The sequence below is a fragment of the Hypanus sabinus genome, chromosome 3, assembly GCF_030144855.1.
Source record: "Hypanus sabinus isolate sHypSab1 chromosome 3, sHypSab1.hap1, whole genome shotgun sequence".
Taxonomy (NCBI): Eukaryota; Metazoa; Chordata; class Chondrichthyes; order Myliobatiformes; family Dasyatidae; genus Hypanus; species Hypanus sabinus.
This window is the reverse complement of record NC_082708.1, coordinates 78,408,409-78,433,837: the sequence shown is the minus strand read 5'-3', so window position 1 is coordinate 78,433,837 and position 25,429 is coordinate 78,408,409. Positions and strand designations below refer to the sequence as shown.

Genomic DNA, 25,429 nt, shown 5'->3' with positions numbered 1-25,429 from the left:
AATTGCAGGCTACAAAGAAGATTCCTCCCTACAATATAATTGTAACTGATAAATATACTTTAAACATAAAATAATTATTTATATTATTAACATCAACTAGCTTTTATTTTTATTCAGTCAGAGCAATCTAATCAAAGATTTAATTTGGTGCAAACATAAAGAATGACTCAATCAAAACATTTACTGAGAAAGGGCTAGAAGATTAAAAAAAACTCTTATTCTAAATGATTTAATCGTAAATTCTGAGTTTTGAAATGTGCAATGAATTAAATTTGTTAAATTCTTTTCAATGTAGGTTGTAAAGTAGAATAAGTGTAGTCACATAAATATTTTGTTGAATGGTGTTAAGCAAGTTACCTGCTCTAGAACTATGTATTCCTCTCTAGGGTCAGAATCAGATTTATTATCATTGACATATGTAATCAAGTTTGTTGCTTTGTGGAAGCCCTACCATGCAAAGCGAGCTTATTGTCAAATGCACCAATACATGTATGCACATATGCAATGAGAAACTTACTTCCAGCAGCACCACAGGCACATAACAGCAGATAAGCACCATTCATAAGAAAAATATAAGGGATACAACATTCTTATAAGGAAGAACATGATTAGAAAAAAAAAACAAGTCTATTGTAGAGCAAAGTGATCAAAGTAGTCTCAGTGTTGCTCTACTGAGCTAGTGATTTGTGTCTCGCAGGTTGGTACAAGAAAGTAACAGTTGAAGGAAAGTAACTGTCCTTGAACCCGGTGCTGTGAGACTTCAGGCTTCTATACCACCTGCCCAATAGTAGATGCAAGAACATAGCATGACCCAGATGGTATGGATCTTTGAACATAGATCATGATGCAACTAAAAGTACATACGTAGAAGTTAATTAGAGTATTCGGTAACATGCCAAAAGCTCTGAAACTTCTAAGCAAAGTTCTGGTGCAGCTTCCTTGTAAATGCATCTATCTGCTGGGTCCAAGACATGTAGTCTGATATGTTAAAGCCCAGGAATTGAAATCTCCTGAGCCTCAAATCTCCTGTACCATCTCCCTGACAGCAAAGGCGAGAAGCGAGTTTATCTTAGGTGGTGGGGTCCCTGGTGATTGATGTTGCTTTTCTACATCAATGTTTCGTGTAGATGTGCTCAATGTTGGGGAGGGCATTACCTGTGATGGACTGGATCATATTCACTACTTTTTGTCTGATTTTCCATTCAAGGGCACTGGTGTTTTTCATACTAAGCTGTGATGCAGCCAGTCAATATACTCTCCACTTCGTCAAAGTTTTAGATATAATGCTGAATCTTTGCAAACTCCTAAAAAGCAGAGCAGCAGCTGGGCTTTCTCCATAATTGCTCTTATGTGCTGTGCCCAGGACAGGTCCTCCGAAATAATAACACCAAGGAACTCAAAGTTGCTGACCTTTTCCACTTCTGATCTATGGTGACATTAAGAGCTCAACAGTTCCATGTATAGTAGAACAACAACAGTATGAATGATATACTGGTATTAAAGCATTCATACCTTGTTAGTGGAAATAGAACATTTCAACAATGCTGATGGTGAACTACAAAGCTTTGAATTAGTGGGGCTCACATTCCAAGTCTATCTCCACTTACGAGGGGTGATTAATAAGTTTGTGGCCTAAGGTAGAAAGAGTCAATTTTAGAAAACCTAGCACATTTATTTTTTAACATAGTCCCCTCCTACATTTACACTTAGTCCAGCAGTTGTGGAGCATATAGATCTTGGACCTCCAGAAAGTGTCCACAGCAAGAGTGATTGATAAGTTTGTGGCCCAAGGTAGAAGGAGGTGAGTTATTAACTTCAAATATACAGCATAATCACACTAAGAGTTGACCTCATGTGCATGTAATGAGAGCATCTCCTTCTACCTTAGGCCACAAACTTATCAATCACCCATCTGTGGACACTTTCTGGAGGCTCAAGATCTGTATGCTCCATGACTGCTGGACTAAGTGTGTAAATGTAGGAGGGGACTATGTTGAAAAATAAATGTGCTAGATTTTCTAAAATTGACTCCTTCTACTTTGGGCCACAAACTTATCAATCAGCCCTTGTACAATCCAATTTCCCAATGATTTCTGGGCAAAATTCATCAGAATCGACCTGCTATTCCTGAATGTGTTATTTCCCTCGATGCGGAGAAAGCATTTGATCGTATAGAATGGAACTACCTTTTTGCAGTTTTAGAAAAATTTGACCTTGGCCAAAGTTTCATCTCTTGGATCCAATTGCTGTACCTGTGTCCTACCGCTTCTGTTTTAATTAATTTTCAGAAATCCCAAGTATTTAATCTCAAACGTGGCACCCGCCAGAGATGCCCCTTAAGTCCCTTTCTCTTTGATTTGGCTATGGAACCTCTGGCGATAGCATTTCGAAACTGCCCTGAATTGACTGGGATTTGGAGAGGGGGTGTTGAGCATAAAGTTTCTCTCTATGCTGATGACTTATTACTCTTTCTCTCAAATCCGTCTACATCCTTACCTCTAATGTTTTCACTTCTTGACCAGTTTAGCCAGATCTCTGGCTATAAACTTAATTTACATAAGAGTGAACTTCTCCCAATTAATAAAGAAGCACAAGAACTAACATTTCGTGATCTCCCTTTTAAAGTAGTCCATAATCAATTTACTTATCTTGGAATTACAGTCACAAGGAAGTTTAAAGATCTCTTTCGTGAAAACTTTGCCAATCTTTCATATGCTATAAAACAGGGTCTGGTACAATGGTCACCTCTATCTATGTCTTTAGTAGGTCGTATTAATGCTGTTAAAATGTATGTTCTCCCCAAATTTTTATACCTATTTCAATCTATCCCAATTTTTATTCCTAATTTTTTTTTTGATTCCTTAGACTCTATTATTTTGTCATATCTGTGGCAGAATAAGCGCTGTAGAATTAATAAAATTCAGATCCAAAAATCTAAAAAAGAGGGTGGCATGGCTTTATCTAACTTTCGTTTATATTATTGGGCAGCTAATATATGTTGTGCTACCTTTTGGTCTTTCTTCCATGGCCAACCCGAGTGCCCTAACTGGGTAGCGATGGAGCTGAGCTCCACTAAAGAATTATCTATCTCTGCACTTCTTGGCTCTGCATTCCCTAGTAGTCTGCCCAGATCAATAGCTAATCCTCTTGTTAGACACACTTTGCATATATGGGCTCAGATCAGGAAATGCTATGGTTTCCAGGGGTTTTCCGTTTCCAGCCCTGTTGCTCATAATCACCTTTTTTTTACCTACTACATACGATTCAGCATTCCAGGTTTGGTATAGGAAGGGCAATAGACATTTTGAAGATCTTTTCATTGATAATCGCTTCGCTTCTTTTCAGCAGCTCTCTGTTAAGTTCAATCTGCCCAATGCTCATTTTTTCAGATATCTCCAAATCCGACACTTTATTGCTCCTTTAATTCCTAACTTTCCTGAAATGCCTGCGAAAAATGCAATGGACCTATTTCCATGAATCCACTAGGTAAAGGCTTAATATCAATCATCCGAGATAAACTAGCAGCCTTACGACGGGCCCCCATGGATAAAATCAAAATGGCCTGGGAGCAGGATTTAAAAATCTCCTTATCTGAGGAGGGCTGGGATTAGTTCTCAAATCGGTTAACTCAACCTCTCTTTGTGCTCGCCACTGCCTTTTACAGTTTAAGATTGTTCATAGAGCCCATATGTTTAAATCTAAACTATCTCAATTCTACCCTAGCGTTAGTCCGCTCTGTGATAAATGCAAGAGGGGCGTGGCCTCTCTCATCATATGTACTGGTTCTGTCCTAGCTTGGAGAAATTCTGGAAAGATGTCTTCACTACGTTATCGTGTATTCTGAATCAGCCCCTAGAACCAAACTCCTTAATTGCTCTGTTCGGTTTTTGGGGCAAGACAGATTTAAGTCTGGGTCCGACCAAATGCCGAATATTATCCTTTGCCTCTCTCCTGGCTAGACGCTTGATCCTCCTTAGATGGAGAGATGTTGCCCCACCCACCCATGCTCAATGTCTTAACGACATCATGGCTTGCTTGGACCTCGAAAAAATTCATTATTCAGTTCTCAATTCGGATCTAAAGTTCCATAAGGTCTGGGGACCTTTTATCGAGTACTTTCATAATCTTCCTCTTGACTAGGGTTTTTTTTTATTTTTCTTTTCGGTCCCTTGCTTTCAGCTCTTTTTTTTTCTGGTAGAAGGCATTATTATCCTCTGTTGCTGAGTGTATTCACAGTCTGGGAGCTTGGCTGTCCTGACTTATACTCTCTATATTGTCTTGTGGTTGGTCTGGAGTTGCTGTTGTTTTTTCTTGTGTTGTGGGGCTTGGGGAGGACACTAAGCTTACTTGTCTTTAATTTAGGTGCTTTATTTTGTTAAATTCTCTTCCTTTGTAGCATATTGTTATTGTATGCTTAATTTTGCACTGTTTTAATGTTCCTCATTGGGATTTGGGGTTTTTAATTTGTAAAATGTTTTGAAAAACTAATAATAAAAAAAAATCAACCTGCTTTGCTAAATATAATTCTCTTCAGTGGTAGGTTAGCAGAGGGGCCCTTTGCATAAACAGAATGTATGCTGCAGGTAGACATTAACTGCAACGCTGAATGTGGCTGTTCACAAGAAATGTCTTCTCTTTTCAGCGGTACTTGACTCAGAAGTTGCAGTTTTTGAAGCTCCAAAAAAAAAATCTGGCGGGAAATATGAGACAGTATCATCAGGAATGGACGGAACAAATAATATGAGCTAATCATCACTCTTAAATTGAGTGCCTTCAAAAAAGATGTCCATCTGCAAGGAAAACTCCAGAATATTCCACAAAGTTTACCTGGAATATCAAGAGAGAAGATCCTGAACAAGAATGAACTAATTGAATAAAAGACAGAAGATTAAGTGATGTGCTGTCAAATTTTATATACTGGTGGATACAATTCACAGACAATACTAAATTTTTATCACTCTCCTTTCAAGCATTTGCCATTTTGATTTTTTAATGTTTGGACAACAAATTTGCGTTTTTTTCCTCTTCAGCATTGCAACATTTGCAAGGGAGTAGCAGGAATATCACTTTGAGGATGATATGCCTATATTTTTTTGCAGAAGGCAAATAATTCTTAATAATAGGGAGGGGTGGGTTAAAATCATATGAAAGTATTGATGTGCTTATTGGTGCTATAAATTAATTGAGTATTTTTTTAAACAAGCATATAAGGGGAAAGATTTTCCAGCAAACCTTTGGTATTGCAGGACTCCAGAACAGAAATTCATTGTTAGTTACTTCCACAAAATATGCAACATAGCTTCAATTATACATGGTACATTGGTTCCTAAATTTACCCATTTTTTCCTTCCAGGACTATATGGCATAGTTAACTTAAACTAGTGAGAATGAATTTCTGTATACTGGTGTTCAAAAAAAAGGGAAAACTAATTTAAAAAAATAACATTTTATAGCCTAACATAACCAAGTTTATTTTTGATAGCTAATTCATCTCCTTTAGGTGATCTGAAGAATAAGATTTTGTAGCATGTTACTAAAGCATGTGATTAATTACTTAATAAAAAAGATCAGATAAATAACTGCATGCTTATTTTCCCCACAATTAACCGCTAAATCATATCACCATTGGCTCTCAGCAGTGGGAGCACCCTAAATGAAAGAAAATGAAATTTAAAAAGGTGATAATGAATCAGGACAATTAAAATAATGATTTCTATAATTTTTTAGAACTTTTTTATATTTAAGTGTGCAAAACCATTTAAAATACATAAATGCAGATGTTGAAACATTTCACAAGGCAATGTGGGGTAATAATGATTGAAATTTAGCCAAAATTTTATTTTCCAATATAGATAAAAATAGATTGTATATAACTTTTGTTTTGTATTCTGTTGTTCCCTTCTGAATAATTTTCCAGTCCAATGAAACCTATATCTTTGTCAGCAGATATTTGATTCATTTTTGAAGTTATACCATGAATAACTAATTACTGAGATGTTTTACATATATTTGCTTATGACTTTCTTATGGACATATCATACGCAAGAGTGACACTTTGAGAGTGCTAGAGACCAGGATCTTGCTTATCAACCAACAATGAAAGATGTCTACCTACATCTGGTCTGCATTTTGGAAAATTTGACCAACAGCTCTTTTTCTTCTCCTTGCTTACAACAGAAACTAAAATGTGAGAATCTGGTACAAAGGATTGTAGATGTACAGTACTGGACTGAGAAAATAAATTAGCTTCCACATGACTGCTTCAAGTTGGTGGACTGGTTCATAATCAAGACCTTAACATCTAACCTAAATGATATTGCCAATGTCATCATAGACTTCATCAGTAATTGCATAGAGGACTGCATGCCAACGAATGAAGGCTGCCATTTTGTAAAACTGTTCTTGTGGTTATCAGATTGTGAACTGGTTCTTGCTCAGGAATGGCTGATTATAACAATTGAAAGTACACACAATGGGGCCCCTACCAATAATTTGCTGAACTAGAGTACATTGCTAAATAAGCAGTAGTTTGTGATCTCATTTGGTAAGGTAGAAACTTCAGGCCCATGAAATGGGTAGCCTGTGACCAGAAGTGTGTAGGCCTCCGTTAATCTCGTGAGACCATGGATTTGTGCCTTGGAAAATTTCCAGGGCACAAGCCTTGGCAAAGTTGTATGGAAGACCGGCAGTTGCCCAAGCTCCAAGTCTCCCCTCTCAGCGCTACCAATGTTGTTCAAGGGGAGGGCAAGGGCTGATACAGCTTGACACCGGTGTCATTGCAGAGCAATGTGTGGTTAAGTGTCTTGCTCAAGGACACACACGCAGCCTCTGCTAAGGCTCGAAGTAGCGACCTTCAGATCACTAGATGAATGCCTCAACCACTTGGCCATGCACCAAATAGCCTAAGTAGCCTAAGCTATGTGTTTGGCTGACCTGACTTGAACAAAAAAGTTATGTGAGGCACATGCACTTATCTGGTGGATGAGCAATCAAGTAAAGATGCAGGTAGCTTTCAGGCTAGATCCAATGTCAGGCTGACACAGAGCCAACAAAATTCAAACAGGACAGTTGAATCCAATAAGAAAGAGGATAAGAATGAAGGATTTCAAGTGTAGAAGCAGTAAAACCTCCAGAGATCAACCATTGCTGAAGTAGATGACCCCACTTCAGGGATTTGGAGATTAGGCCTGGATCAAGAGTAATTCTTGGCCAATGTGAACTCTTGTTTCTGGGTATTACCTTTACTATTCCTTGACTGCTAGGGTGGATCAAAAAAATCTAGTGTACCGATATTTAATTTTGTATGACTTACCATGTTTGTTTTTAGCTGAACCAGTTACTGTTGTGAAGGAAGAACACCTGCATCAAAAACAAAGTCAGGCAGTATCACTTGCAACAGTGCATCCCTCCCTGAATACTCAATGCATTCTACGACTTGTTTCAAACAGAAGGTCAATGAAATGATGCTGCCTGCACTGGCAATCTTTAATGTACCAGACACCATAACAGAGACCAACCACATCCCAACAATAAACCCACAGAATGCAACTGGCCCGGATGAAATTCCTGGTTTGTATCCTCTGAACCTGCTCAGAGTAGCTTGTGGGAATATTTGCTGACATCCTAAACCCTGGCCTATTCTAATTAGAAGTTTTCATTTGCTTTAAGAAGCCCATCATCATTCCGGTGGCAAAGACAAATGAGATAATGAGCTTTAATAACTGTTCTCTGATGGCTCTGACATCCATCATTGGGAAGAATTTCAACAGGCTAGTCATAAATGTATTAAGTCCAGGAAGCCAGAAAATTCAATCCACTGCAATTCATTTACCACCACCATGCTGTGTGCCATAAAGTAGGTTTCTGGCACACACCATCTTCCTGGCCCTGCACTCATCGTTGGAAATCTGGATAGCAAAGACAACTAGACTACTATGTATTGACTATAGTTCTGCCTTCTACTCTTTTCCAGTCTTCTAGAGCTACAACTCTGCAACTGGATCCTTGACTTCCTGACCAATAGACTACAATCAGTGAAGATAGAAGACAACATCTCCTCCATGATTAACTTCAACACTGATGCTACACAAAGGTGAAAGCTCAAACCTTTCCTATACCCCTTATACACCAGTCTGTGTGGCCAAATTCTGCTGTAAGTCCATTTACAAGATTGCAAATGACTACACCTTAGTGGACTGGATCTCAAACGATGATGAGACAGAGTAAAAGGGAATAGAGAATTCAGTGATATGGTGTCCAGGCAACATCCTTTACCTTGATGTTGGCATAACAGAGGAGCTAGTGAATGACTTCAGGAAGTGCAATGCAGCACACATCACTGTCTGTATCAATTGTACTGCGGTGGAGATGGTTGAGAATTTCAGGTGCCTAAGTATCACCAACAATTTCTCCAAGTCCAGCCATATAGACACTTCAGCCAAGAAAGCGCGATACCTCTACTTCCTCAGAAGGCTAAGGAAATTCAACGTGTCCCTGATGACTCTGACCAATCTTTATCGATGCATCCTGTACAATTACATCACAGCTTGGAATGGCAAGTGCTCAGCCCAACACTGCAAGAAACTAGACAACTGTGAACACAGTCCAATTCAACCTCCCCACCACTCACACTATGTACACTTCTGCTGTCACAAGAAGGCAGCTAACATAATCAAGGACTACTCCTACATCAGTCATTCTCTCTTTCTCCCTCTCCCTTCAGCAAGAAGATAAAAATAGCTTAAAGCACGAACCACCAAACTCAAGGACAGCTTCTATCCCACTATTATGAGACCCTCTCATGCTAAACTACGATCTCTTGAAGATCTCCCAATCTACTTCAATCTAAAATGAACCCATATACACTACCTCAATATTTTCTGTGTTACTTATTTGAGTCAATTTTTAAAAATATATTTCTTATTGTAATTCAGTTTTTTTTAAATTATTATGTATTGCATTGTACTGCTGCTGGAAAGCAAAAAACTCCATGACATATGCCAGTGACATTAAACCTGATTCTGATCTGATCGTGGCCCTCACATTTTACATTCCTGCCAGCATTGCCCTTTCTTTGTAACTGTAACACTGCATTCAGTTTTCATTGTACTACCTCAGCGTAATTATCTTTGAAATCTGAAGTTCTGCACACTATCTTGAAACCTGTGTTAATAGAAACCAACAATTATAATTAACAAATAATAATGCTCTGTTAGGCTATGTATACAAGCTGGTACAATTTTCTTTTGGCACCTTCTTTAATCAGCATCCTCTTATTTGTACTCTTAATCAAGATTAAGCATGTTAGTGCTGGGTAAAGAACTCTATACTGAGCGCTGCCACAAGAAAGCAGCATCCATCATCAAGGACTCCCACCAGCCAGGCCATGCTCTCTTTTCGCTGTTTCCATCAGGAGGGAGTAACAGGAGCCTTAGATCCCACACCACCATGTTCAGGAACAGTTCTTACCCTTCAACCATCAGGCTCCTGAACCAGCATGGCCAACTTCATTCACCCGAACACTGAACTGACTACAACCTATGAATCCATTTTCAAGGACTCTACAACTTCATGTTCTCAATACTATCTATCTATCTATCTATCCATTTACTTACTTATTGGTTTGTTTGTTAATTATTTGTATTTGACAGTTTGTTTTCTTTTGCACATTGGTTGTCTGTCCATCTGTGTGTGTGTGTGTGTGTGTGTGTGTGTGTGTGTGTGTGTGTGTGTGTGTGTAGACTTTCAATGAGTCTATTGTATTTCTTTACCTCTACTGTGAATGCCAACAGAAAAATGAATCTCAGGGTTGTCAGTATATAATGACATTTATGTCCTCTGATAAGAAATTTACTCTGAACTTTCTATTTGAAATATCTGAGTTAGTGGTGACAAAAGCAGACACCATTGCTTGGTGGTGTACAAGATGGTTATAGGAAAAACATCCAGAAGCTTAGACCAAAGACAAGAGCTAAATTCCAACCAGTTAGGAAATTTAAATTCAAAGAAAAAAAGTTATCATTACAAATCCTTTCCTTTAGAAAAGTAATTTTGTTATCCTTATCTAGTCAATGAAAGATGTATTGACTTCTGGACTTAAGCTTCCAGTCTCAGCAGCCAAAGTTTTCAATGATGTCGTCTTTAAAATCAGGAGAGTACAGTTGAGAAAAAGCAGACATGTTAGTGGTTAAACTAGAGAAAGTCACAAAGGTACAGATGGGCAAGACCTCAAGGGATTTATAAACAAGGCCAAGAGTTTGGAAGCAGCAGTGAGGTGGACCTAAAGTATAAATGTAGTGTTTATACATGCAAGGGTATGCTATACTCTGTGCTTCCATGTATGTGGATATAATGAGATCCTACTCGATAAGAGAGTTATGTGAAATGCCTGCTTTGAAATTATTTAAAAAAGACACCAACTGAAACAACACAAACAAAATGCTGGAGGAACTCAGCAGTCAGGCAGCATCTATGGAAATGAATAAAGAGTAGATATTTTGGGTCAAAACCCTTCTTCAAGACTGCAACTGAAAGTAGAAGACACCAGAATAAAATGGTGAGAGGAGGGGAAGGAGGTTAGCTGGAAGGGAATAGGTGAAGCTAGGTGGGCTGGAGGAGGAGGAATCTGATAGGAGAGCATATGAGAAATGGATGGAGGAGGGGATACAGGGAGGAGTAAAAGGCAGGTGAGAAGAGGTAAAAGATCAGAGTGGGGAATAGCTCAATAATGGAGTTAGGTTAAGAATTCTATTCAAAAATAAACTACCATATCCTTCATTTGGTACATAATGTACCTTTATACATTTGTAAAAAATTATAGAAATAGAAAAATAAAAAGGAACAGAAGTAGGCATACTCTTATCATTCAATCAAGTAATTCATATGCTTCAAATGCACTTTTCTTACTTTGTCTCCATATATTCCATTCACATGCAGAAGTAGTCTCCCAAACTAAAGAGGCTGATTTCCAAATAAAAATAATCACTAAGTGAAAATCAAACAGAATGAACCTTGGACCAATAATACCAGTTACCCCAGGCACAAACAGAGCTACTTCTCCTTCTGGTTTAAAAAAAACCCTTCTTCTATTCCACACGCTGGCCTCTTAACTCTTATCACCTGCCTATCAACTCCCCTTGGGTCCCCTCTCCTCTCCTGAAAGATTCCTTCCTCTCCAGCCCTTTATCTTTCCTACCCACCTGGCCTCACCTATCACCTTCTGACTATCCTCCTCCCACCCCCCACTGTTTCATTCCATATTCCACCTTCCTATCCAGTCCTGAAGAAGGGTCTCGACCCAAAACATTGACAATTTATTTATTTTCATTGATGCTGCTGACCCGCTGAGTTGAGTTCCTCCAGCATTTTGTGTATGTTGCTTTGGACGTCCAGCAGCTGGAGTATTTCTCATGTCTATCCTTTGTGCTTTATGTTACCAAGCTGTGTAAGCTTTTCGAAAGGCTTTGCAATTACAGAGAGTAGGAATTCCAACACCATAAAGTCTAGCCATTCCAATACAAGAAGTTGAAGATGGGAGAATAGGCAGGGGTTCGGGGAGAATATTGTTGGAAGGAGAAAATTAAACAAAGGATCTTTCATCAGTACTTGTGAAGCATTAATACTTTGCTGAATAACGCAAAACATTCAAAGGGATTTCATGATTTATTTCAAACTGGCCTACAGCAGACTTCAAAGGACTGACTACCACACCAAATACTACAACACAAAGTACTGAGTACACACAGGGCAATCTCTGTCCTTTCATTATCATTATTATGTGATGAGTTGTATGATTTGGGTGATCATGGTCTATGACCATGATAATTCTTGGCAAATTCTACATAAGTGGTTTGCCATTGGCTTCTTCTGAACAGTGTCTTTACGAGATGACCACTATCATTGCTCCTCAGAGATTGTCTGTCTAGTGTCAGTAGTCACATTACCAGGACTTGTGATATTCACCACCAGCCCCCACGGCTTCGGGAGGTGGGGGGGGGGCTGGTGCTAAGCAGGTGTTACACCTTACCCAAGGGTGACCTGCAGGATAGCAGAGGGAAGAAGTGCCTTACACCTCCGTTGGTAGAGATGCATCGCCACCCTGGCACTCTTATTACCTTTAAATTGCCTTAGACCCCTTCTCATTTCAAAGGACTCAAGTTTCAAAAGTTCAAAGATCCAAGTAAATTTATTATCGAAGTACATACGTGGCACCATAAACAACCCAGAGATTATTTTCCTGTGAGCATACTCAATAAATCCTATAACTGTAATCAATGAAAGACCACACCAACAAAGCAGACAACCAGTGTCCAAAAGGCAGCAAACTGCAAATACAAAAAGGAAAAAAAGAAATAATAATAATAAAAAAAAACAACCAACCGACCAACCAATAAATTTGGAGAACACAAGATGAAGAATCCTTAGTGATGGGGCAGATGAAATTGAGTGAAGTTACCCTCTGGTTCAAGACCCTGATGGTTGAGGGGTATTAACTGTAGAAGTTAAGCTGCTGTCTTTTTCATGCATTTTAATATGTTACCACAATGGTCAAGATCTGGACATCAGTATGAATATGGTTATGTGCGTGCTGTACTCATATTTTCAGTGTGCTCCTGCAAATTCTGCCCCGTGCAGAGAATGAAAACTGATTCTAATACTTTGCAAGGTTCTAGATATGTCCTAAAATTGCCACAATATTTGCTGAGGAATAGAAGTCAACAAATGGGTTGCTCACTTAAAGTCAGGAGATATTATTTTTAATTGCTCAAACATTGTATTTTGTCATTTTTAGCTGTTTGGCAACAATGAAAAACCCTCACGAGATTTAATATATAAAAATTATGGCTGCCTCCAGGTCAAATAAATTGGATACAATGTTACAATAAGAGAAACAGCAAGGTTAATACAGAATTAAGGAAACAATACATATCACCTATTGTACTTTCAGAAGATACCTAGCCATTTTTGTTGTCAACAGTTTGACCAGAAGACCATAAGGCTTTGGAACTTTTGGCTTTGCCATTTGGTCCATTGAGTCTGCTCCACCATTCTATCTTGACTGATTTATTATCCTTCTCTACTCGGTCTCCTGCCTTCTTCCTGTAACCTGTGACGAATCAAGAAACTATCAACCTCCACTCAACAGCTTAGCCTCTGCATGTGTTCGTAGTAGTGAATTCCGCAGACTCACCACCCTCTGGCTAAAGAAATTCATCCCTAACTCTGTTCTAAATAAAAGTCCTTCTGTTCTGAGGCTGTGTCCTCTGGTCTTAGACCCACTCTATCTAGGCCTTTCAATATTTGATAGGTTTCAATGAGATTCCCCCTCATTCTTCTGAACACCAGGAAATACAGGTCCAAAGCCACCAAATGCTCCTCATACATTAACTCTCACATTCCCAGAATCATTCTCGTGAAATCTGCACTGGAATCTCTCCTAGTCCAGCAAAGCTTTTCTTAGATAAAGGGCCTAAAACTGCTCACAATACTCCAAGTGCGGTCTTCCCAAGCACTGAAGTCAGGCTAACCGGCCTATAATTTCCTTTCTTCTGCCTCCCTCCCTTCTTAAAGAGTCGAGTGACGTTTGCGATTTTCCAGTACTCCAGAATCATTCCAGAATCTAGTGATTCTTAAAAGATTATTACTCATACCTGAATCTCTTCAGCTACCTCTGCCAGATTCCTGGGGGTATATTCCTTCCAGTCCAGATGACTTATTTTCCCTTCAGACATTCCCACTTCCCAAGCACCTTCTCTTTAGTAATAGCAACTACATTTACTCCTGCCCCAACAGTCTTGAAGTTCTGGCACACTGCTCGTGTCTTCCACAGTGAAGACTGATGAAAAATACTTACTGGACTGCCATTTCTTTGTGCACTTCCACCTCGAGAGTACAATGTTCAAGTGGACCAATATCCACTTTCAACTCTCTTTTACTCTTTATATACCTGAAAAAACTTTTGGTATCCTCTTTTTGACTTGCTTTCATTCATATTTCAGCTTTTCTCTCCTTAGAGTTTTTAGTTGACTTCTGTTGGTTTTTAAAGCTTCCCAATCCTCTAACTTCCCATTACTTTTTGTTTTTATGCTGCCTTTTACCCTCCTTGTCAGCCATAGTTGCCTCATCCTCCTTTTAAAATACTTCTTCTTCTTTGGGACACATCTATCCTGCATCTTCCAAATTGCCCACAGAAACTCCAGTCATTGCTGTTCTGACATCATCCCTGCTAGCGGCCCCTTCCCATTAACTCCAGCCAGCTCCCCTCTATGAGTGCATAATCAGGTTAGACTCATGTCCCAAATTTACACCAGTGAAACTTACTGCTACTCTTTGTTTTGCTCTATCAAAGCTAATTAAAGCAAATAATTGTTGCAGTTCTTAATGAAGTCAATTACATCTTTATGCTTAATGTTGCTGCCTTATATAAAATTAGTTTAAGTATATTATCACATCACATTTAATGTTTCCCAAAAAATTAAGTGTGACTACTTTATTACAATATTTAATAAATAATAGTTAGCCAAGTTAAACCACAGATCACATTACATTTCACACCCACGCAATTTATAACTGCACTGTGACAAAAGTAGACCGGCATGATCATGGAAAGCCACTGTTTTAAAGATGATGAATTGTTTTTACCAAAGGTTTTTCCTTCTGATTTCCCTTTGTCTTTCATCTATTGAGTCTCTCAACAAACACCTGTACTGTTAGAGGTTAATTTATTTGCTTAAATATTGTGAATACATTTCTCATGTCTACTACTTAACTTCTGAAAACTGATTTCAACAGAAGTTAATGATTAATCTACTTTTCTTTTAATGATTGTTACTTAACTCCTGCAAAATGTTACCAGCTGGAAGAACAAACATTTACATATTTACTTCAAAAGTATTTGACTTTCTTGTTGCACTGAAAAATCTGCTGTGTTTAAAAATTATCACAATTGATTTCCTATCTACCCCCGAAATAATTGTATATTAACAGAAACCATTCAGTTTAGAAGATGTATGTATATCTATGAAGAGAAAAGGGAACAATTTTTCTCAGAGTTCAACAGTTTAGTCATTCTCCTAATGTTATGCATAGACAGTTCAGACATCATCTGGCTGTATAGAATAATGTAACTACAGTTAGTCATTAACAACCTACCTTCCACTTCTGCACAACAAAGAGTGCAATGAACTGTATTTTGCTTAAAGATCATATACAGAATATTTTGAATGACAAGTGTTCTGTCAAATCAATTTTTTCAATAATAATCCTTCACTTATTGACAGACTTATAAAAAAGGTCCCTCAGCATTTGATAAAGATTAATATGAAATATTTGCTTAATCAGGCTGCACCTTAAAAAGTTAAATAGCTTAACTAACGGTCATTTTATGAGCTATTTAGCTGTCAGGAAGGATATGGACATTTTTGTCACAAACTTGTCATGCATGTCCTCTGCTGGAGGAAAAGTTTCCAAATCCTTTTCAAGCTGTTGAAGCTGTTTCTCCATCTGCTTAAGGCTCTTGTCCAAGTTTTCTGCACATACTATAACAGGAAGACAATAACAATATTAAAATTTTTAATCTATATCATTAGAGAAAAACCATCACCTTCTATCACAAGGATAAATTCAGTTAAAATTTAAATATTGTTTACATTCAATCACTTGCTCACAATTGTGGAGATAGTCATTTGTAAAATCTTACCGGGCTGTGGTGATATAATTTAACCCTTAGGCTGCTGGCAAATTAAAATAAAACTCTAATTTTCCTTGAACAATTTGCTTTTAGCACAGATACTGAGATACCAAACAAGATATTTCCACCTTGGAGGGGCGGAGCAAAGTCAAGATGGTGCTAAATGACGACTCTTTAGCTTGCATCTTCGGGAACAGCTCTGTTTCTATCTTTGATATCTCTTGTTTTTCTTTTCAAGGTTCTTTTGAAGACCCTGACTTGGAGTTACACTCTGACTTCGGTTTTTTGCGAGAATTGGACCTACTGTCAGGACCTCATGACTGACTGCTTTTTGATATCCCAAGAAAGTGGGCCTGGAAGACTAGCATGCCTTCAGAGATCAAGATTTTCGTGGCTGATTCTAGGCCGGTGCCCCTGACTAAAGTGTCATGGGAGAACATGGAACATCGGGAGCAGCGGGTTAGTTGCCGTGGGCAGTGTGCCCAGAGATCTGTGCCTTTTTGGGGCCAACTCTCTGGGCACAGAACTTGGAAAAAATGATGAAACAGACTTTTAACATCCTAAATCAGCAAGTTGTTTGTTACATCACCCCTCTTGCTGTGAAACAGGGACACCTCTTTTTCCCTTATTAGGGCGAGAGAGCGCCAGTTGTATGTCGAATTACCAGCTGACCGAGCAGTCTTTGGGGTACTGCGTCTTTATTGATGCTTGCTGCATGCTTGAGTGCTCGGTGGAGGGCGCTGATGCTGTTTGCTGGGGGGTGGAGGGGTTGTTGCCTTGGTGCTGCTTGTGCGTGGGAGGGGGGAAGCTGGGGGGGTCCTTTGAGGTTCTAATGTTTAACTGTCATTCATTCTTTGGAAAATTCCTCTGTTTTCGTGGATGTTTGCAAAGAAAAAGAATTCCAGGATGTATATTGTACACATTTCTCTGGCATTAAATACGTATACCTATTGACCTATTAAAATACAGAAACATCAGGGACATCTTACAGTATTAACATATGAATTATGAAACTATTACACAACTAAAATATCATATTGCATAAGGCATTTGCACACGTCATCTGTGTTTTGATTCTTTATTCAAATATTTTAGTTTGGATGAGTTGAGTTTAAAAAGTACTTCTACCATCCTATGCCACTTTCATATGTAAAGGTGAAAGCTATTTTTGTAACAATGAGTTCATGAATAAAAGGACTAAATTTAAAGGCAAATTTAGAAACGTTGCACAACTTGTTGACAAATAAATGCCATGTTCAATTCAGAATTACTCATAAATGGCTCATAAATGCAAAGAAAAATTTCTCACATTGAAAGGAAAATCATTTATGAAGGGAAATTACATTTGAGCAAGCTACAGATTAATATATTGTATTAAGTACCTTAGTGTGTATAATCCACTGCACATTAGACACTTGAATATAATGCATACTTTCTTTTTTTACTTATCTGCATGCATCAGAACTTCTTGGAATACAAAGAGTGCAGCAATAAAACTATAATGATTGAAATGCCATTTTCAAACAGAGGCTTTACATTGCCACCTCCAGGATATATTAACAGTTCCTCTGTGACATTAGCTCATTAGGTAAAAGGTTTTAATTACAGGTTTTAATGCACTTAAGAATTATTGAAGACACTAAAGAAGAAACTCCTTCACGATAAAGGATTATTCTGCAGATGGAAGTGGGCAGACTATAGGTTCAGAAACACAGATTTCAAGGCCGCACACAATCATTGTAACAGTGGCCCATGGGGAGGTGGGATGAGGAGAAAGGATTTAATCCAGGGGTTCCCAAGCTTGGTTAATGGTAAGGGTCCATGGTATAAAAAAGTTGGTAACCCCGATTTAATTCAAGACTAAACATTTTAATCTTGAGCTAAATATGAAGACTTAGTGAGTTCAAGACAGAAGATAAGGATGAGATGGCATTAATTCATCATTCACATCAGGATGGTGGTGATTTTAGTGGATAAGAAGGGTTATTGCTACAGGAGGATGGTCCTGTCACCATGGAAACATCTATGCCTTTCTGCACATTGTTAAAAAAGGTAATATGAATGTCTGAAACATACGACTAGAGTTTTGGAAATGCTGCAACTCGAAAGTGTCAATAATAACTTATGCACTTTAATATTCTTTAGTAATACAATACTTAACAATATATAGAAGTTGATTTTTATTGACCAGTCAGTGGTTTGATATAGAAACACCGACCAGATGAGGGAGCATTTGTTTTGCCAGTACAACAAGGGAGTGTTCTCAAACTAACTGAGCAGAGGAACCCCTTATCTAGTATACCATTTGAATGGGGTTGATGACCTGCACAAAAAGGTGAGTTTTTTCTTTAAAGAGGATTAAATAAATATTCATGTATAAAAAGTTAAAGATACTTGGAAATATTTAATATTTTAACATTTAAAATTATTTACTGTATATGTATTTGAACTGTTTCAAGTGATGGAAAAGGATTCTTAACAGCATAATCAGTCATTAAGCTACCAGGATTAGGTTTAGGGTTAAGATCATAAGGCAAGGCCATGGTTTCCACTATCTCCAGCTTGGTCACAATTCACAAACACAAATTCTCATCAGCCATTTGAATCAGAATCAGAATCAGTTTTAGTAACACTGGCACGTCGTGAAATTTGTGGCTTTATGATAACATTACATTGCAATACATAACAATAAAAAATATAAACTACACCCAGAAATACATATATAAAGATTGCAAAGAAAATCCAAAAAAAAAGAAAAAGTAGTGAAATAGTGTACATGGATTCATTGTCCATTCAGAAATCTGACGGCAGAGAGGAAGAAGCTGTTCCTAAAACAATGAGTGTGTATCTTCAGTCTCCTGCACCTCCTCCTTGATGGTAGCAATGAGAAGAGTGCATGTCCTGGGTGATGGGGGTCCTTAATGATGGATGCCGCCTTTTTGAAGCATAGCCTTTCGAAGATATCCTCAATGATGGGGAGGCTAGTTCCCATGAGTTTGCAACTTTCTGCAACTTTTTCCAATCACGTGAATTGGCCCCTCCATATCAGATGGTGATGCAACCAATTAGAATGTTCTCCACGGTACATTCATAGAAATTTGTAAGAGACCAGGTGACGTACCATGTCTCCTCAAACTCCTAATGAGATATAGTTATGGTTTCCTTGCAACTGCATCAATATGTTACATCCTGGATAGATCCTCAGAGATGTTGACTCCCACGAACGTGCTCAGCTTTTCCACTGCTGATCCTTCAATGAGGTCTGATTATGAGTTCCCTCAACTTCCCCTTCTTCAAGTTCACAATCAATTCCTTGCAATGTTGACTGCAAGAGTGTTGCTACAACATCAGTCGACAAACTGATCAATCTCACTCCTGCACACCTCCTTGTCACCATCTGAAATTCTACCAACAATGGTTGTATTACCGGCAAATTTATAGATGGCATTTGAGGTGTGCTTACCACGCAGTCATAGTTGTACAAAGAGTAGAGCTTTGGGCTAGCACACATCCTAGAGATGCACCAGTGTCAACTGCCAGTGACGAGGAGAAGTTATTTACGATCCAGTGTCTGTGGGCTCCCAATGAAGAAGTGAAGAATCCAGTTGCAGATCAAAGCACAGAGGCCCAGGTTTTGAATGACGCTGATCTGTATTGTGGGTATGATTATGTTGAACGCTAAGCTGTAATCAATAAAACGCAGCCTTACAGAGGTAATGTTATTCTCAAGGTGATCGAAGGCTGAGTGGAGAGCAAATGAGATTGCGTCTGCTGTAGACCTATTGTGGTGATAGGCAAATTACAGTGGATCCAGGTCCTTGCTTAGGCAGGAGTTGATTTTAGCCATAACTCTTCAAAGCACTTCAATGCCATTAGACCATATGTTATAGGAGCAGAAATAGGCCATTTGGCCCATCGGGTCTGTTCCACCATTTTGTCATGGCTGATCCAATTTTCCTATCAGCCACAATCTTCTGCCTTCCTTCATGCCCTGAACCATCAAGAATCTATCAACCTCTGCCTTAAATATACATAATTACTTGGGCCCCACAGCTGCCAAGATTCACCACTCTCTGGCTAAAGAAATTCCTCCTGTTCTAAAAGGATTTCCCTTTTTTGAAGTTGTTATCCTCTCCTCTCCACATCCACTCCATCAAGGCCTTTTACCATTTGATAGGTTTCAGTGAGGTTACCCCTCATTCTTATGATTTCTAGTGAATACAGGCCCTGAGCCATCAAACACTCTTCATATGACAAGCCTTTCAATCCTGGAATCATTTTCGTGAACCTCCTTTAAAACCCCTCTATTCTAAGATCCTTTCTAAGACAAGGGGTCCAAACTGCTCTCAATATTCCAAGTGAGGCCTCACCAGTGCTTTATAAAATCACAACATTACATCCTTGCTTTCATATTCTAGTCCTCCTAAAATGAATACTAATATCACATTTGCCTTCCTCACCACACTCAACTTGCAAATCCCAAGTCCCTTTGCATTTCAGTTTTCAGTATTTTCTCTCCATTTAGAAAATAACCAACACTTCCATTTTTTCTACCACAGTGCATGACCATATACTTCCTAACACTGTATTCCATCTCTCATTTCTTTGCCCATTCTCCCAATGCCCAAATCCTTCTCTAGCCACTCTACTTCCTTAAAACCACCTGCTCCTCCACCTATTTTCATATCATTTGCATTACAGTAGATTTAAGTGCAATTGGGCAATAGTTGTTGCCGCTCACCCTGCACTTTTAGGGCACTTTTGATTGTCACCCTTTTGAAGCAGTGAGAACCTCCAACTGCTGCCGTGAGAGATTGAAGATACCTTTGTACGCTCTCACCATTTGGTTGGCACAGGTTTTCAGTGTCCTAAAAGGTACACCATCAGGGCCTGGTGTCTTGAGAGGAATCACCCTTTGGAAACAGAGATCACAGGGTAACCAGATGCTGCAGGGACTCGCACAGGTGTCGTTCTGAAAGCATGCGTAAAAGGGGTTTTGCTCATCTGGGAGAGAAGCATCACAGCCATTTATGATGTATGTTTAATCTTGTAGGAGGTAATGGCCTGCAAACTCTACCAGAACTGAATGGCCAATGAACAAGGATAGAGATAATTGGCATCCACCACAACATGATCATGGGCATCCTGTGAATGGTGAACACAAGGCACAAGCTGCAACCAGTGCTAGTTCATCTATTAAGCTCGGGCTTCAGGGTAGTTAATGACATTTGGCCCCAATATGAATTTTGTTGCTGAACTAAAACAGAAGAACAAGAAAGTAAAGCTTAAGTATTGTCAATGAACATAAAAGCCAACAATCAAAGTTGTTGGGAATTAAGATGAAACAGTTTTCTACAAATTCTATTTTTGCAACTGCAAACTACCATTTATAAACATAATAAAGTAGTCCAAGAACATGAAATGATGATGTTCTACAAAACTATCCACTGATTAAAAAATTATATCACATCTAAATCATATTTAATAATTTATACCTAATATTATAGCACAATAGATGGTCCAATATATAACCAAACCAAAACCATATTAAGCTAGTATGTTAATTGGACAATTTAAAAAGCAGAACCTTCGATACAAGTCTTTTAGTTAAGTTCTGAAAAACAATGTATATAAAAGAGCATGTGTCATAAATTTTCATCAGCCACATGGAATGAAAACACTGGGAGAACCATGAACAATCTAGGCAGTTTCTCCCATAGATAACAAACCTGGGATAAGGTAGTCTCAAAAATAGCATCATAATACATCCAAATGCAGTTTTAATGAAGGGTCTTGGCCTGAAACATCCAGTTTGCTCCTTCCATACATATTGTCTGACTTGCTAAGTTCCTCCAGCATTTTGTGTGTATTGCTCAAGATAACATTAAGTAATGATTGCTAAACTCATCTCAAACAAAAAGAATTGAAGGTCTAGCAGCTAACTTCACTCTGTTGCACTATAAGCATATATCTTAATTAAAGGGATAAAAAATGCAACAGGTCAAAATGAAGAATGTTTGCACAGAAAATTAAATAACTGATGTATATGATTTTTCCAGTCATATTAATAACATATTGGTGACTAGCAAGAACAGGTAGGTAATAATGAATCTTTAAACGTGGATTATTTTTGAGAAATAAAACACAAAACATAATTATTCCACTTTCTAAAGTGATTCTCATTTCCGAATTTGCACTGGTAAGGATTTTGACAATCAAACTATCTCAGTGAAAGCAAATGCAGATCTGTTCATAAATCCTCCTTCAAAATAGTTGGAACCACTGTTAAATTGTAGGCATCAATAAAGAACACTGAAGTAACTACTCAAAAGTTGTGAGAAGAAAACTGCACCTTCAACACAAGTAAACATAAGTGTGAAAGAAAATACATTTTAAATCTGTGGAGAGATGAAAACAAAAGAACTAAACAATGTTAGCAACACACACAAAATCCTGGAGGAACACAACAGGCCAGGCAGCATCTATGGAAATGAGAACAGTTGACGTTTCTGACCAAGACCCTTCATCAGGACTGGAGAAGGGTCTCGGCCTGAAATGTCGACTGTACTCTTTTCCATGGATGCTGCCTGGCCTGTTGTGTTCCTCCAGGAGAGAGAGAGGGAGAGGGAGAGAGGGAGAGAGGGGGAGAGGGGGAGAGAGGGAGAGGGAGAGGGAGAGGGAGAGGGAGAGGGGGAGGGAGAGGGGGAGGGGGAGGGGGAGGGGGAGGGAGAGGGGGAGGGGGAGGGGGAGGGGGAGGGGGAGGGGAGAGGAGAGGAGAGGGAGAGGGAGAGGGAGAGGGAGAGGGAGAGGGAGAGGGAGAGGGAGAGGGAGAGGGAGAGGGAGAGAGGAGAGAGAGAGAGAGAGAGAGAGAGAGAGAGAGAGAGAGAGAGAGGTTCTCTCTCTCTCTCTCTCTCCCTCATTTCCAGCATCTACAGATTTTCTCTGGTTTATGATTCAACTAAAAAATGTCAGTTGCTTTGAAGAAAGTCTGAAATGAAAAATTAAACTGATTTCAAGACATTTAACCAATGATCAATACTGTCCTAGCTTTGAACAGTTGGAGTACGAAGGTGATATTTTCCTTCGTATTAGATATGGCTGAACAAGCTCATATTCACAAATATGAGCTGCTTGACAGCTCTGTTGCCAATTGCTTCTATTGCTTTGTTTTTTATTGGAAATTGAATACTTGGACAGTAACTCCCTGGATTGAATTTGGCTTACTTTTTGTGAAAATTATCAGCTGGGAATTTTCTCATTTTTAGGAAAATGGCAGTGTTGTCTCTGCACTGCACAAGTTTGATCTAAGGACATAGCAAAATTTGGAGTGCAGATCTTTAGTATAGTTGGGATACTGTTTGCTCTTGTAACATTTGTTATTTCCAGTGCTTTCAGCTATTTCTTGATATAGCATGGAGCACATCAGATTGGATGGAGAGTAGTTTTGTGATGCAGATCTCAGGAGAAAGCTAAGATAGATCACCTTCAGCTGAATATGATTATGTATGTCTTGACATTTTCTTTAGAACTGTCATGTTTATCCCTGCCTTCTTTCAGGAGAAGTTGTACTTGGAGCTTCCTCCTCCTCCTTTTAGCTGTTTAGCTGTCCAGCTGTCCGTTCACATTCATAAATAGACTTGGTGCTGCAGAGTTTCAATTTACTGGTATTTCATTCATTATGAAAGCTTCAGCACACAAGTAGTGCTGTAACTTCAAATATTAAAAAAGAAAAATGATGGAATTATTTTCCCAGTAGACAATTCCTATAATTCATTCTAAAGTTACTAAGTCATAGATATAAAGCAACTTCGAAGGTTGATTGGCAGGTTGAAATCATCAATAAACACAACTAATTAGCCAAACACAAAGTGGATGGGACATACATTTGTATTTATTTTGTTGCTGAGTTTTTAAGTATATTGGTGCTGACACTACAAAATAAAAATCATGCTACTTTAATTCATTATAGTTGTGACGTTTTCTGTTTCAACAGTAAACCATCTTCAAATTGTAATAAGAAATTCACACATTTTGCAACAGGTGGCACAATATGCATGTCTCATCAGCAGTAATCTGGTCTTTGATCTTTTACTAGCAATGATATCACTGGTCCATAACTTTTGCATTTGATGCAAATATGGAGCTTATAAATAACCGTTTCAGCCAAGACAATATGCAAAATGCTAGCAATCTGTTGTTTCGTAGTATTTACAGCACTCTTGTCCTACGTATTTTTGAATGTCTTAACTACACAAAGTAACTCTCATCATATCACATACTAATGAATAATGGAACTCTACTGTTCTACAAATATCAGAATTTTCCATTCATGAACACTTGGCATATTTGCTGTTTTTTACTTTTTTATTCATCGATACAGATTTCAGAAAACTCGATTCATGATTTCTCTTTTAAATATTAATTAACAGCAGTCTTAGATGTAGATTTTCATTGTTTGACCTTGGGCTCAGCAATCATTTGAAGTATGCATCCAACCAAATCAATACAGCACAGAGGCTGGCTTATAGCAGGCAGCTGGCTGGACCCACCGAACAACTTCTTGACTCCTGGCTCACCAGCTGTCAAAGATGTTTGTGTTACGTATTTCTGAAAATTAACAGGAAACTACTGAAAACTAAAAATTATTAATATGTTTCTTTAATTTAAAGTAAAAATAATAATACAAGTAAATATAAGTGTAAAAAGATAACAACACATCAATTAACATTTATTAAATAAGGACGATTGATTGCTCCCAGCCACTTGGATGGAGTATTGTTGTATTTCACACACAGAGCACAGAAACAAGCTTGTAACCTCAACCAACGCCTTCCCCTTCATATTCATGCCATCAATCTTGTGCCTAACTATACTATTTCTATTTACCAGCACTTGTTCCATAGCCTTCTGCGACTTGGCATTTCAAATGCTCATGCAGATCCAGATACAAGACCATAAAATATAGGAGCAGAAGTGGGTCATTCGACCCATCGAGTCTGCTCCGCCATTCAATCATGGGTTGATCCAATTCTTCCAGTCATCCCCACTCCCCTGTCTTCTCCCCGTACCCTTTGATCCCCGGCTAGTCAAAAACCTATCTCACTCTGCCTTAAATACACCCTATGACGTGGCCTCCACAACCTCATGTGGCAACAAATTCCACAGATTTTTACCCTCTGTCTAAAGTAATTTCTCCGCATCTATTCTAAATGGACATCCATCAATCCTGAAGTTGTGCCCTCTTGTCCTAGACTCCCCTACCATGGGAAATAACTTTGTCATATCTAATATGTTCATTCCTTTTAACTTATGGATTGTTTCTCTGAGATCCCCTTCATTCTCCTGAACTCCAGGGAATTCAGCCAAAGAGCTGCTAGACATTCCTCATACGGTAACCCTTTCATTCCTGGAATCATTCTCGTGAATCTTCTCTGAACCCTCTCCAATGTCAGTATATCCTTTCTAAAATAAGGAGCCCAAAACTGCACACAATACTCCAAGTGTGGTCTCATGAGTGCCTTGTAGAGCTTCAACATCATGTCCCTTCTCTTATATTCTAAACCTCTAGAAATGAATGGCAATATTGCATTCATCTTTCTCACCACTGACTCAACCTGGAGGTTAACCTTTTGGGTATCCTACACAAGGATTTCCATAGTTCCTTTGCATCTCTGCGTTCTGAATTCTCTCCACATCTAAATAATAGTCTGCCTATTTATTTCTCCCACCTAAGTACATGAC

General features: G+C 38.6%; 1 protein-coding gene across 1 annotated transcript in view; it reads right to left on the bottom strand.

Annotated features, from left to right (window-relative positions):
• LOC132391478 (protein diaphanous homolog 3-like) overlaps positions 1-25,429 on the bottom strand; it is a 583,252-nt gene that overhangs the window by 165,879 nt on the left and 391,944 nt on the right. Inside the window, exon 23 of the mRNA XM_059964736.1 lies at positions 15,413-15,536. Within this exon, the coding sequence (XP_059820719.1) occupies positions 15,413-15,536 (124 nt within the window). The remainder of the gene's footprint in view (positions 1-15,412; positions 15,537-25,429) is intronic.